At 31.4% G+C, this 13,135-nt stretch overlaps 2 protein-coding genes and 2 long non-coding RNA genes across 4 annotated transcripts; 2 read left to right on the top strand and 2 right to left on the bottom strand.

The window, feature by feature from the left end:
- Nucleotides 1-4,086: 4,086 nt before the first annotated feature.
- On the top strand, nt 4,087-7,262 carry LOC114192357 (endo-1,4-beta-xylanase 5-like). Its single transcript, XM_028082056.2, has 7 exons — nt 4,087-4,226; nt 4,320-4,366; nt 4,584-4,806; nt 4,942-5,108; nt 5,408-5,506; nt 5,736-6,527; nt 6,708-7,262. Exons 1-7 carry the CDS (start codon nt 4,163-4,165, stop codon nt 7,053-7,055), a joined length of 1,740 nt encoding a protein of 579 aa, XP_027937857.1. The 5' UTR covers nt 4,087-4,162; the 3' UTR covers nt 7,056-7,262.
- Nucleotides 7,263-7,723: 461 nt separating this feature from the next.
- Nucleotides 7,724-9,123, bottom strand: LOC114192408 (uncharacterized). Its single transcript, XR_003606100.2, has 2 exons — nt 8,498-9,123; nt 7,724-7,971 (listed from the first exon to the last, which is right to left on the bottom strand). It is a non-coding gene; the product is annotated as an uncharacterized LOC114192408 (long non-coding RNA).
- A 669-nt stretch (nt 9,124-9,792) lies between these two features.
- On the bottom strand, nt 9,793-11,219 carry LOC146884899 (uncharacterized). The gene is made up of 2 exons (XR_014983919.1): nt 10,583-11,219; nt 9,793-10,231 (listed from the first exon to the last, which is right to left on the bottom strand). It is a non-coding gene; the product is annotated as an uncharacterized LOC146884899 (long non-coding RNA).
- A 3-nt stretch (nt 11,220-11,222) lies between these two features.
- LOC114192310 (ADP-ribosylation factor-like protein 8a) lies at nt 11,223-13,135 on the top strand. Its single transcript, XM_028081999.2, has 6 exons — nt 11,223-11,375; nt 11,678-11,759; nt 11,854-11,886; nt 11,983-12,104; nt 12,371-12,532; nt 12,734-13,135. Exons 1-6 carry the CDS (start codon nt 11,332-11,334, stop codon nt 12,870-12,872), a joined length of 582 nt encoding a protein of 193 aa, XP_027937800.1. The 5' UTR covers nt 11,223-11,331; the 3' UTR covers nt 12,873-13,135.

The raw sequence follows: 13,135 nt of genomic DNA, 5'->3' as shown, positions 1-13,135 counted from the left end.
CTCTATATATACATGTAATAAAAAAACTCTCAAAACACTTAAATCTAAAAGTACCAAAAACAAAACTAAACAAAATAAACACATTTATATTTTTAATACAAATTCAAAACATAATAAAAATAACAACAATACAAAATAGAAAGAAAAAATAAACTAACTAGAAATGAGGATGAAAAAATTGATAAACAAAGTCAACATGAGATTCAAGAGATTTAATACCTGTAATATGTCAAAACTCTAGAAAAAAGATTATTAGAAGAAGATAAAGTGAGAAGATATAAGAGAAGTCCTATAGATAAAAAGATAAAAGAAGAAAATATAATCCAGATTAATTATAAGAGAATAAATATAACTAATCATTCTTTTTCTTGTAAACAAAATTATAACTTACTATAAAATAATGTTTTAACTCATTAATTATAATTTTTACTACTAATAAAAATTAGCATACACTAATAATAATTTAATTAAATTTTAATAAAAGAATATTTTAACTCATTAATTACAATTTTTAATACTAATAATTACAAAAAATAATAAAAAATACAATTTTTTAAACTTCTTTATATTTTATTGTCATTTTATTTTACAAAATTAACTAACCATAATGAGTACTTGTGATGAAAGATTAAAAATATTTTTATTGTATAATTACAAAAAATAAAATAATAAAAAAATAATTTTTTAAACTTCTTTATATATTTATTGTAATTTTATTTTTTATGTTAGAATATTTATGTTTTCTTATGATAATAATAATAATAATAATAATAATAATTATTATTATTATTATATCAAATTCTTTAATTATATTATACTTGTTGTCTTTATTTATAAAAAAGGTTAATAAATAAATAAATAAAGCAAAATAAATGTGAGGCAAATATATACTCAACAATAAACACAGAAAAAGGTTATCTATTAAATTCAAAGCTGTAAAAATCACAGAGAGTATTTCAACCAGTTTGAACTAGAAACCAAATCACTTACTAACCTTCTACTCTTTTCAATTATTAGAAGACTTCTTAAAAAAATATAATTTTAGAAAAACAATATCAGGCTTTAATGTTTTAAAAATAAAAAATGAAACTAAAACCTTTAAAAAATTAGTCTTAATTAATTTTTTATTTAGTTTTTTTTATTGAGATTGTATACAAAAATTATACTTTATCGAATATTTATTTATTTTTTATTCTTTTTTGACATTTGTGGAAAATGAGATGAAACTTGATTATTGATGATGAGTTAAAGAAAAAAAAAATAGAGTAAAGAAATAAGTTGATTAATAAATTAGAAAACGAAGAAAAAAGTAAGGAAAAGGTAGTTCTGAACGATAACAATTAAACTGTAATTATTATAAAAGAAAATCTAATATGATTAATTTTAGTAATAAAAATTAATTAGTTATTATACGATAAATTTAAATATCAAATTATAAATTAAAAATTATTAATAATTAAAATAATTTTTATTAAGAATAATTGATTTTTAAATCAATAATTAAAATAATTTTCTCATGAATAAATATTTAAATTAGTTACTAATATTAACGATTAATTTTAATTAAAAGAAATGGATCACTAATTTGATCTAATTAAAGATTAATTTTTCTAGTAATCAAAACCTAATTAATGTTAATGATCGGTCAATTTAGAAATTATTTCTTAATAAAATGTAATTTAGTTAAAAATATAGACATCGATTATAATTTTTTATTATAAAAATTATTTTAGTTATTAATAATTTTTAATTTTTAAATTAATAACAAAATTATTTAATATAATAATTAAATTTTGATCACTAAAATTAATTATTATTTAATAAATTTTCTGTAGTGAATATATTTATATACAAATACAAAATGTTTTTATTACTTTATAATCAAAATCTTATCTTTTACACAGATCAGAATATCTACATTCATTCGTTATTAGGTACTTAAAACTTAATTGTTCTAATAAGGATAAAGATCTTTTATGACACCAAGATGTACTCTTTGTCTTAATCTTTACTTGTTTCTTTGTACACTTTACGATAATCTATGTTTATTTTTATATATATGACACCATCTCCTTATATTACACTTATCAAGGTGAAGTCAAATAATATGAATATAAATATTATTACATTGATTAAATCTACAAAATGTATAAGAAAATACTACAATATTCAAGGTTAATACTTGATGGATGAGTGGTTTTCCATCTTTTCTGTTTAGGAGTAGTGATTTCATTACTCATCACACCTAAGTAGCCTTTATTGAATCCAACACACTATAGCTGTGTAAATTGCATGATGAAACCAAAAAAATATAGCCATGAGCCAATACTACTTAAAAATATTCATGAATCTTTGATTTTGGTGGCAAAAATGAGTTGTAACACACTAGGTTTATTATTCGGATTAAGATGGCACAACAATTCATGGAATTTAAATTTTTTTAACCAATCTTTATGAAATACTATATATACATGCACCACTGTATATGATGTCAAAATTTCATGTACGTGATAAAACTATATTTAAGCATGAATATGCATTCCTCTTCATATGGCACTTGAATATTTTTAAGTGTTCATAGAATAAAACAAAAACATTCTAGTACTTTTCAAGTTTAAATAATAAAAGATTATTTTATTTACGATTAGATTAACTTTTAATATAAACATTTTACACAACTTCCCACCCAAATATTTCATAACGAATATTTGATTTGGTTAACGTGTAACAAGAAATAGAACAAACTTCATATATATAAGAGTTTACTAATACATATCAATAATTAACCTATTTCTACCTTTCTTTCATTTTTATATATCTAATTTATTTTTATTTTATGTTTATACCATTTTTATAATAGCCATGAATTTTGCTTTGTAAGTTGTAGCATAGAGCCGAAGATGATTCACGGGACATCATTGGAGTCCATAATTCCAATTGTTCATGTCTGTGCTTTCAACCGAATTATATATTTTTTATTTAGTTTTTACTCTTCATTGTATTTGAAGCTAAAATCAACTTTTAGTTTTGTAAAACTATTGGACTGCTATACTAATTTTATGACAAGATTCCCATGTCACGACAAAACATCATTTCCATTTCTTTTACTCTAGTTATCATGTTATAATTTATATCTACATATCTTTAAATTACTTTTCCCATGTGATAGCTGTCCACATTTTTATTATATCTTTAGTAACTTTTTTGTTCTTAATTATGATTATTATAAAATTAGAGATTGACAACATTACTCTCACTAATTTAGTCAAAAAAATGAAAAAAATTATAAATTAAGTGATGATTTTTTATTATTGTAAAGAGTTAAACTTAGAGATTTAATTAGAAGTGATAACATATTTTACGAGATCAAAATTGTGTTGCATCCTAGAACGAAGGGAATGCTTCTTTGATTAAACAAAAGAACACTAAATGAAGGTTTTGTTTGATTGGTGAAGTGAAAAAGTTGGTCCAGAGGCTGCAATTTGCTGATCACCGCCTCTATTGCCCTCTGCTAATCTTGCCTTTCTTTTTTCTGTTCCCTCGCTCCTAATTTCTAGTTCCACCCTCTTTATACACTGTGGTCAAATTCTATTTATATAACAAATTACTAATAAAAGAAGAGATAAGATGAAAATATTACATCTACAAAAATTATGAAAATTATTACATTTCTGTTTTTACTCTTTTTGTCAGCTAATTTACCCTTTTTAATGTGTTGTGTATTGTATTATGCTACGCGTCTTCATATATAAAGGTCACTGAGATTTGGATTGCTGTTTTATTAAGTTCATTGATGGTTGATTTTTACATCCAAAAAATATACTTTTACCGTTTTTTATTCTGAAATGGATATTTTGGATCATAATTTTAACATCTATTAGAAAATATAAAAAGAGACAATGAAATACTCTTTTGGAACATAAGATAGAATGTAGGTCAACTGTCATAAACTACTTTGAATTCATTAGACTCATACAATTAAATCAAAGCAAGAAAAATCTAGTGAGACAATTTTCTGACTCACAAGTAATGCATTTAACTCTAGTTAATTATTATAACGGGTAAAAAGCTGCATTCGGTATCAGGAGTCTACACGGTCTTCTGCTAATATATATACCCCTGATACTAACTTAAAATTTATACTTCTTTGATCAGTGTAAAGATGATGGTTGCTAAAGAAGGTTGCAACTTTATGTTCATTACCATTTACCTTTTACTGATACCAGGTTTCTATCCCTCCCTTCATTGCCTCTTTGTCAATGGCAGCCACTTATTCATTCTCTGATACCATTTCTAATATATATTCTCAACATGTTCAGGGCTTGGCGTCCATTCTTTGTCTTATGATTATTCTGCTACCACAAAGGTAATAACTCTTCCTCACCAATAGTTTCATTTACTCTAATCTGGAAAGTTCACACCAGAGTATTCTTTCTGAGATGCAAAAATGTGTTCCATGTTATTTTGACAAATTCATTTTATAAGTTGTAGCTTAAACCAGACCAGATATAGTTATGTGGTAGCTTCTGTCAGCAGTTAATACACAAACTTACCTGTGTTGCCGTTAATTTGAAAATAAGCAGTGTTTAGTAGAACCTGAGAGAGCGCAGTATGGAGGAGGCATTATAGTAAATCCAGGATTTGATGATAACATAGATAGTTGGAGAGTGTTTGGAAAAGGGTCAATCAAGGAACAAATATCGAATGAAGGCAATAGATTCATTGTTGCTCACAACAGAACACAACCTTTGGATAGTTTCTCTCAGATGGTCCAACTTCAGAAAGGAATGTTATACACCTTTTCTGGTAGCTTCACTTTCTCCATTCTTTACTTGTATCATATCTCTTTCACTAAGATTCATTTGAGGAATGTTTTGACATGGTGGCACCACTTTTCTGAAACATTTCGAATGATCGTTTTTCTCCCTTTTCCATATTCAGCTTGGTTTCAGGTGAGTGAAGGAAGTGACACGGTGTCCGTGATGTTCAGAACAAAAGAAAGTGAGCTGGTACGAGGTGGTCAAGTGATAGCAAAGCATGGATGCTGGACCCTTCTAAAAGGTGGCATAGCTGCAAACTTTTCAAGCCCTGTTGAAATTCTTTTTGAGGTAAAAAACACATTCTGAATTTATACCTACCATTCTTTCAGACCTTTACTGGGACCAAAATGAAAATCAAGATAGTTTATCAACAACCAAAAACATAATTATACCTACCTATTTTCATCTTGTCTTAGTTTACATGTTTCCTCAAAATTCATCCAAAGTAATACTACAGGGCACCTATTTGTGGGTATAAAATGCATGTAAAATTAAAGGAATTACAAGTTTGAGATTGCGTGAGATAACTTCGTTTTGTGTGTATTTTGGTATATGTTTCGTTAGCTAAAATTTGTTGAACCCTGTAGAGCAAAAATTCAAGTGTGGAAATATGGGCTGACAATGTCTCGTTACAACCATTCACGAAAAAGCAGTGGAGATCACTACAAGACGCCAACATTGAGAGGGTAAGCTTCTAAGCAAAATCCCATCCTCACAAAGTTGAAATGTACATGAAATATACGAGTGCATTATATCAGACCGAGTTAATCTAACAATAGAGATACTCGATCAAAGTATAAATCTTTGAACTTGAGGCCAAATTCAAACTAAAATTAACATAAGAAACAGAAAGTATTTGAACCTAATCGTACAAGGAAAAAAAATTACGTCTTGATATATATATATAACATGCAGGTACGTAAGAGGAGAGTGAGATTCCAAATAACTCGTGTAAACGAAACAGCGTTGAAAGGAGCTACAGTCATGGCCAGAGCAGTAAAGTTGAACTTCCCATTTGGATGTGGAATGAACCATTACATCCTCACAAACAAAGACTACCAGAATTGGTTTGTGTCAAGGTTCAAATTCGCAACCTTCACCAATGAGATGAAGTGGTACAGTACAGAGAAAAAGCAAGGCGTGGAAAACTATACTGTCGCAGATGCCATGCTGAAATTTACCAAAGAGAATGGCATTTCTGTGAGAGGCCATAACGTTTTCTGGGACGATCCAAAATATCAGCCTGAATGGGTGAAGACCCTATCACCTGCGGATTTAGCGAAAGCAGCAGCAAAAAGAATCGAATCTGTGGTTTCAAGGTACAAAGGACAACTGATTGCATGGGATGTTATGAATGAGAATCTCCACTTCCACTTCTTTGAGGACAACCTCGGCCAAAACGCCTCTGCAGAAGCATATGCAAGAGCTTTCGAGCTTGATCCGGGGACAAAGATGTTCCTGAACGAGTATAACACCATTGAATATAGTGGTGATGAGGCCTCCAGCCCTGTCAAATATTTACAGAAAATTAAGGAGATTCGGTCCTTTCCAGGAGTTGGTGGAATGTCGGCAGCAATAGGGTTGCAAGGGCATTTTGCAAGTGGCCAGCCAAACCTTGCTTACATGAGGTCATCTCTTGATCTTCTTGCTACAACTGGACTTCCAATGTGGCTCACAGAAGTCAGTGTGGATCCACAACCAAGTCAGGTATTTCCTTAACTTCTCCTTCATGAACCAACTTTACCTTCTAACACTACACTAAAAGCAAAAGGGATAAGTTTTTATGTTTTAATCTATCAGAAAAGAGAAAAAGAAAGAAATCTGAGTGTAGCAGCATGGTGACTGATTGCATTATCTTTGCTTTTGTGATTCTTGTTTGGTGAGTAGGCAGAGTATTTGGAAGAGGTACTGAGAGAGGCGTATTCTCATCCTGGTGTTGATGGGATTATAATGTTTTCTGGTCCAGCACAAGCTGGTTTCAATGCCACTACTCTGGCCGATGAGAATTTCAAAAACACTCCTGCTGGAGACGTTGTGGACAAGCTCATTCAGGAGTGGGGAACTGGACCTAATATTGCTACAGCAGATGGCACAGGAATGGTAGATATTTCACTGCACCATGGAGATTATGATGTAACTGTAACACATCCTCTAATTCACTCCCCTATAACAATGAATCTAAGTGTAAAGAAAGACTTTTCAATGGAAACCATTCGTGTGAAAATGGATACATAAAACGCTACCCTTGTGTTGAAGCATGCAGCCCTTGAACTTGTAAATTTGGAAGAGTGGAATAAAATGGGTTGATCCATAAGAGATCATGATATCATTTCAATACAAGATTTTGTGTTTCTATGGTTGTACGTCTTTTTATATTTCTTATACGTGACTAAGTTTTTCATTTTTATATTCTTAATATTATTAGTGAGTTAGTGAGGTAAATGGTTACTGAAGTTGTGTTTCTATAAATAGTAAAGTAGGTTAGGGTCGCAGTAAAGACATCATTGCCTTAATGTGTTGAGTTTCTTTTCTAACTTAATGGGCCAAGTCCATATGAAAAGAGATAGACTTGATTAGGAAAGACAACAAATTTGTTTACAGTAGATATCTGCCGTAAAATTATTAAATTGATATTTTTATTGATATATATGGATAATGGATACATGTATTATCTGGTTGTTGACGAGACAAGTATAAAGTATCATTTTAAATATAAAAAATTATTTGCATTAATATTTTATTAGGTATTTTTTATTTGAACTATACTTAAAAATTAATTTTTTTATCTAAAAAGATGTAACTGTCACACATCCTCGAATCCACTCCCCTACAAAGTTGAATCTGAGTGTAAAGAGAGATTTATCATTTATGTGAAAATGCATTAATAAAATAAGATTGTAATGTAATAATGGTCGTCAGCACCATGATTGATTATTCTTGTTTTCCATAACCCTACAACAGTCAATGGTCTTCCGTACTCCAACATAGAACATACACAGCGATTTTTCTAAATACCAATTGGTTAGTTGATTACATAAATACTTATAGCTATTTTATTGGAGCTATAGCAGTTTAGGGGGTAGTATAGTATCCTTCATCTTGAGGATAACATTGAAACTTCTATATTGGAACGGGGGGTCTTCATTGATACCTGATAAATTTGTAACATAAATAGTTAGTTCAGTTGTTATAATTTTGTGCTGATAAAACAAGTTGTAATTTGTGAGATAATTTCAACATAGAACATTAAGAGAGCTATCTTCTTGCAATTTGTGATAGAATTTGGGCATTAGGAATTGCTGGAGGTGGCAGTTCATATGCTGATGTTATACTGCAGCCATGGGCAAGAGTAGATCAAATGAGAACAATCTAAAAAGGGTAGTATTTGTGGGCCATTTACAAGATAAGATTGTTAAAGGATGATTGTCAGCATCAGTACTCTAAAGTCAGAAAGTAAGGTTAGATTGATCCATCAAAAAAAGGTAAAAATTCTGATACTTCCACAATAAAACCCACGAACACTTCTTTTCAGTAATCTCTAAATAAAAAATATACCCTTTGTCAGAAACCTGCTACCAACCAGTGATCTAATCTAATAGAACATAAGTTCAAAACGATGCTACATATGCTACATAAAGTTCAAAACAATGCTACATATGCAAAACCAGCTTTCTTACCTATTCAACAACCAGCTGGACAAACTGCAAAAATGAAGAAAGAGACGAATTAGACTTAATTCCTCCTTCCCATTGAGATCTCCACACACAAACGAGATCAAAGTCGCTTGTTATGGGTTGGATTTGAGTTGCTTGGAGGATTCTTCCTTAAACTTGTGGTTACTGGTCTCTGAGTGGCCTCATACTCTATTTTCAATTTTTCTATTGCAGAGCAAGAGGAGGCACGAGCTAGTAGCTTCCGTGGCGGACAATTGCGAATCAGATTACTTCTTGTTTCACCAGTGATTGCAACTATAGAGCAAACGAAGAAGTGTGCGAGAATCAAGACAAAGAGGCCCACCAAAGCACGTTGATAGGTTTTCATGGCAGAGTCTAGTGAAAACACAGCAACTGAAGATGGGTAGAAGAAAGGAGCTCAGGTGCTTGGAACTATCCCATAGGAAAATTGCAAGGTGTTGTAGTTTGTGTCTAAGATAGAAGAAGTGAAGTATATAGTGATGTATCTGAAGTGGATCAATCTTTTTTTTGTTTGTTTGTTGGTGTCGAGTGAAGACTTTGAGACAATGGAGAAACGCATTCAAGGTTTTTTTAGCAGTAACACTCAATAGGTGTTTGAAAGAATCAGATTTAGGGAATTGAAGAGGAAGTAGAAGAATGATTCATTGATTATTTAACCTGCCACGTTCTTTGTTGTGTAGTGGGGTAGAACATGGAATGGAAGGAGCTTATCATGTGATCCTTAATCAAATCCCATACTTCTGACATTTCCACAATCTTTCCATCACATGCCAATACCTATCATGTGACTAATCACATGATATATTAATGGGTTTCCTCATTTTGCTATATTACTTTTCATTATACAGCTAAACCTAGCTGGGTAAGATCATTTTCTAGGAGCATGAAGCTTCTTCCTCCCAAGGGAAGCATCTTTTACCACCTCTCCACACATGCAACAGAAACGCTACTGTGAGTTATAATGCAATTGTATTTTTTGTGTAGAACTCAATGACGAACCATTTATACTTGCAGACACATCATGTCTATGGAAGATATTTATTAGGAAACACTCAACGTAACTTTTCCATGGTTAGCAGAACTTGCTGCATTAAAGGATGTAACCTTTTCTAGATGGTATTTGATAAAGGTTTTGAGGTTTCACGCAGATGTTTTTATAGAGGATGTGGTATTTTTAAATCAACGTGTCTTTCTTGTTTAGAATCAAATTTGCATGTGAGAGTGCAGGTTCAATATTCTTTCTGCTGAGAAAAACATATGGTCCATGTCAGCGAGAATAAAATAGAATATGCAACAGCGACCTTAATAAAATATTTTAGTTATACATTCACTGACTAGTTTAATCAAATTAGTTCATCAATCATGTTCTGATACTGCCCCCCTTGAACTCAGAAGCACCTTTCTACATGGTTTATTGTTTTGCTTATGTTGGCTGATTTCGGCATGTTTTCATGTACTAGACTGTTTATGCAAGTGACTTCGATTCATAAGCTCCTTGTCTTAGTTGTCATCAGAAACTCCATAATTCTTCTTATGGTTATTTTGCGCTTTGCTTTGCTATTAGTCTAGTTTGGTCACGTGACATAAGTAAGCATTTTCTGATTGGAAAAGACATTTCATTTTGTAGCTTTAACAGCCAGCCAAACAGATTTCATCATAGCAACAATTCCTCAACATATGAAGTATAGTCTCAATCTCTGATCTTCTTTCCCACACCTGATCTTTAAAAAATATATGTCACAGCGATAGTATAACTAATCAACTAGCATGTGGAGAATCAACAAGAATGAGACCTAAGACAAATTCACAACAGATAAGAACACCACTTTTAACCCAATGACCTAAGACATACTTTTATGCTGAGATAGAGAGCAAGACCGAAAAAGCAAAAACAAAGAAAAAAAGAGCAAGCATTATCACAAACATGGCCTAGGCAATGTTAACTAAATTAAAGATGCAAAGAAATGCTAATATGGTTACCCAGAAATCGATTCTCATTCATTCGACATGCACCAAACACAGGAGAAAGATAATTGAAGGAGAAGAATTAATAGTAAACAACATTACCAAAAGGGTTAAGGAACTAGAACGCCAACTACTGCTCTGCGAATCTCAAATCTCGTGATTTGATTTCTCAAACGGTTCACCCAAATGAAAATTACTTCCAAAGGTTACAGATATTTTTCAAAAGAGTCAAACTTGGGGTAGTTCTGTCTCAAACTGCCTTGCTCTGATTTTTATTTGCACGCAATCAACTAACATCAGCGTCATTTGGGTAAGACAGGTTCTTGGTAGGCCAAGAAGAACTGTTTGATTGGTATCTTCCTCTCAACTCTCAAGTGTAAAAGGTGATCGATTAAAAAAAAAGTTCAACAATTTGTGCATGCGCACAGTTGACACAACTTATCTCAATCAACCTGTTGGGCAATAATAGCATTCCAGGACCTAACAGTCAGCACCATCCAGTCATGCATGGGCTCACCAAAACTATATTTTCTTTTTGTACGAAGTAATCTGGTTTATATACTCTGTTTTATAAGATCATCATTTTTGCACTGATAAAAACATATATCTATATATGTTATGTCATTGTTTTACAATGATAAAATAAACACATCTTATTTGTACGCATGTTTTTTTTTTTTAATTTTCTTGTATTGTACGTAACATGTCTTGTTCTACTTTTTGAAAGAGTAAAACAAACAAGGGAACAGAAAGAAAAAAAAAAAAAGAAAAAAAATCAGTGGTGTTGTAGAACTTTATAAAGGAAAGTGTTTCTGTAGAAATTGAAAAAGGGAAGTGTTTCTGTTGAATTGATGGGGTTGGGGATATGGGGAGCCTTCGTCAATTGGTTATGCAGGTGAAACTTGCTACCAGTATTTTTCTCTTTCTTCTTCTTTTTCTGGTTTTGCTCAATATCTGTCACAAAATTGAAGGCTGATCATACTTCTATTCTTTTGCTTGTGAAGTTGTGATTAGTTAGTATTTTTAAGTACATACTGCGTATATAATGCAGTATATACATATGATGCAGCTCTTCCCTTTCAACTGAAAAACTCCTTCATTCATTTTTGTTTTAGATATTTCCTTCAATAGGATTGCCCTTCATTGTGGAGTTTTTAAATGTTTCATTTTTTCTTTCTCTTGTTTCCAATGATATAGTCTCTTTTTCAAGCAAGAAATGGAGTTATCTCTGGTTGGTCTTCAGGATGCTGGGAAAACGTCACTTATAAACGTTATTGCAGTATGTAACAGAAAACATTAATATTATCAGTTTTCCATTTCGTTTGTTCTTTTCCTACTTGCTGATGCCTGGTGTATGTTTGATTTTGACGAAGACTGGTGGATATAGTGAAGTGATGATTCCTACGGTAATTAAATCACTGAAAATTAATTCTGATGTATACTTCGTGTTGTCAATTTCCACAAATTTGAGGTTAATTTTGTGCCTGCAAATTTACCTACAGGTAGGATTTAATATGAAAAAGATAACTAAAGGGAATGTGACAATAAAGCTATGGGACCTTGGAGGTCAACCAAGGTTTCGCAGCATGTGGGAGAGATACTGTCGTGCTGTTTCAGCAATTGTGTATGCCTTCTAAAAACTTTGAAACACGTAACACAACCTTTGCATCAGTCACTGAAGTATCGCTTTTTATAATCTAATTAAATGTTTCCTATGTCTTTCTCCCCTTAACATCATGGTAATGAGATTACAAATTTACGATTGAAAAGTATGAACTTCACACTCTTTTTTCCCTTCATACTGCATCAATTTTTTTTTTTTTAGATTATGTATTCGGTCAAAATCTTAACTTATGATTGATATAATTTATTTTGTGGAGGAACTTGCAGTTATGTTGTTGACGCAGCTGATTATGAAAATTTACCCGTCTCTAGAGATGAACTTCATGACTTGTTGAGCAAACCTTCTTTAAATGGAATTCCCATTTTAATTTTGGGTAATAAGATTGACAAACCTGGGGCATTGTCCAAGCAAGACCTGGCAGATCAGATGTAAGTATCTTGTATTAGATAATGCTGATTAACTCAAAGCTTTGCTTAAACATTTCCCAATTGATAGAGTCAAAATTAAATTATAATTAAAATCACTTGATGCAAGATAATTATGGTAACTGCTTTATTCTGATCATCTTTCCCAAATGATTTATCTTTCAGAATGTAGTTGTACTTTCGATGTTTGTTTGGTATGTGCAGGGGACTGATGTCCATCACTGGTAGAGAAGTTTGTTGCACCATGATCTCGTGTAAGAACTCCACCAGCATTGATACAGTTGTTGATTGGCTTGTAAGAAATTCTAAATCAATAAACAGAAGCTCGAGTTTTGCCCTATAAGTCTATTTGTACGTTGTATTAAAGACGAACCTATCTGATTGAAGTGACTTCTGTTGGTCTGATACAAGCTTACATCAAACCAGACAACATGTGATTTCACACGTACGTTGTTACAGATTGCATCTGAGTGTTCTAAATTATAAGTTAAGACCATTGCTAATGCTGCATGTGTAAGGGATTCGAATAAACATTTGTGTTTATACTTTGTTTCAAGATTGAGAATGATACTTACAAACTTGTGGAGAGATGCAAAATTCAAATCA

The sequence above is a fragment of the Vigna unguiculata genome, chromosome 7 (genome assembly GCF_037176805.1).
Source record: "Vigna unguiculata cultivar grain cowpea cultivar isolate G323 ecotype 2 chromosome 7, ASM3717680v1, whole genome shotgun sequence".
Lineage (NCBI taxonomy): Eukaryota > Viridiplantae > Streptophyta > Magnoliopsida > Fabales > Fabaceae > Vigna > Vigna unguiculata.
The sequence above is the reverse complement of the archived record's forward strand: the minus strand, read 5'-3'. Positions and strand labels throughout refer to the sequence as shown.

Excerpts from the sequence above, each read along its gene's own strand:
- LOC114192310 (XM_028081999.2), top strand. The coding sequence starts at position 11,332 with ATGGGGTTGGGGATATGGGGAGCCTTCGTCAATTGGTTATGCAG. Across the intron at positions 11,760-11,853 it reads CACTTATAAACGTTATTGCA|ACTGGTGGATATAGTGAAGT; the intron begins GTATGTAACAGA and ends ATTTTGACGAAG. Across the intron at positions 12,105-12,370 it reads CGTGCTGTTTCAGCAATTGT|TTATGTTGTTGACGCAGCTG; the intron begins GTATGCCTTCTA and ends AGGAACTTGCAG.
- LOC114192357 (XM_028082056.2), top strand. The coding sequence starts at position 4,163 with ATGATGGTTGCTAAAGAAGGTTGCAACTTTATGTTCATTACCATTTAC. Across the intron at positions 4,367-4,583 it reads ATTATTCTGCTACCACAAAG|TGTTTAGTAGAACCTGAGAG; the intron begins GTAATAACTCTT and ends GAAAATAAGCAG. Across the intron at positions 6,528-6,707 it reads TGGATCCACAACCAAGTCAG|GCAGAGTATTTGGAAGAGGT; the intron begins GTATTTCCTTAA and ends TTTGGTGAGTAG.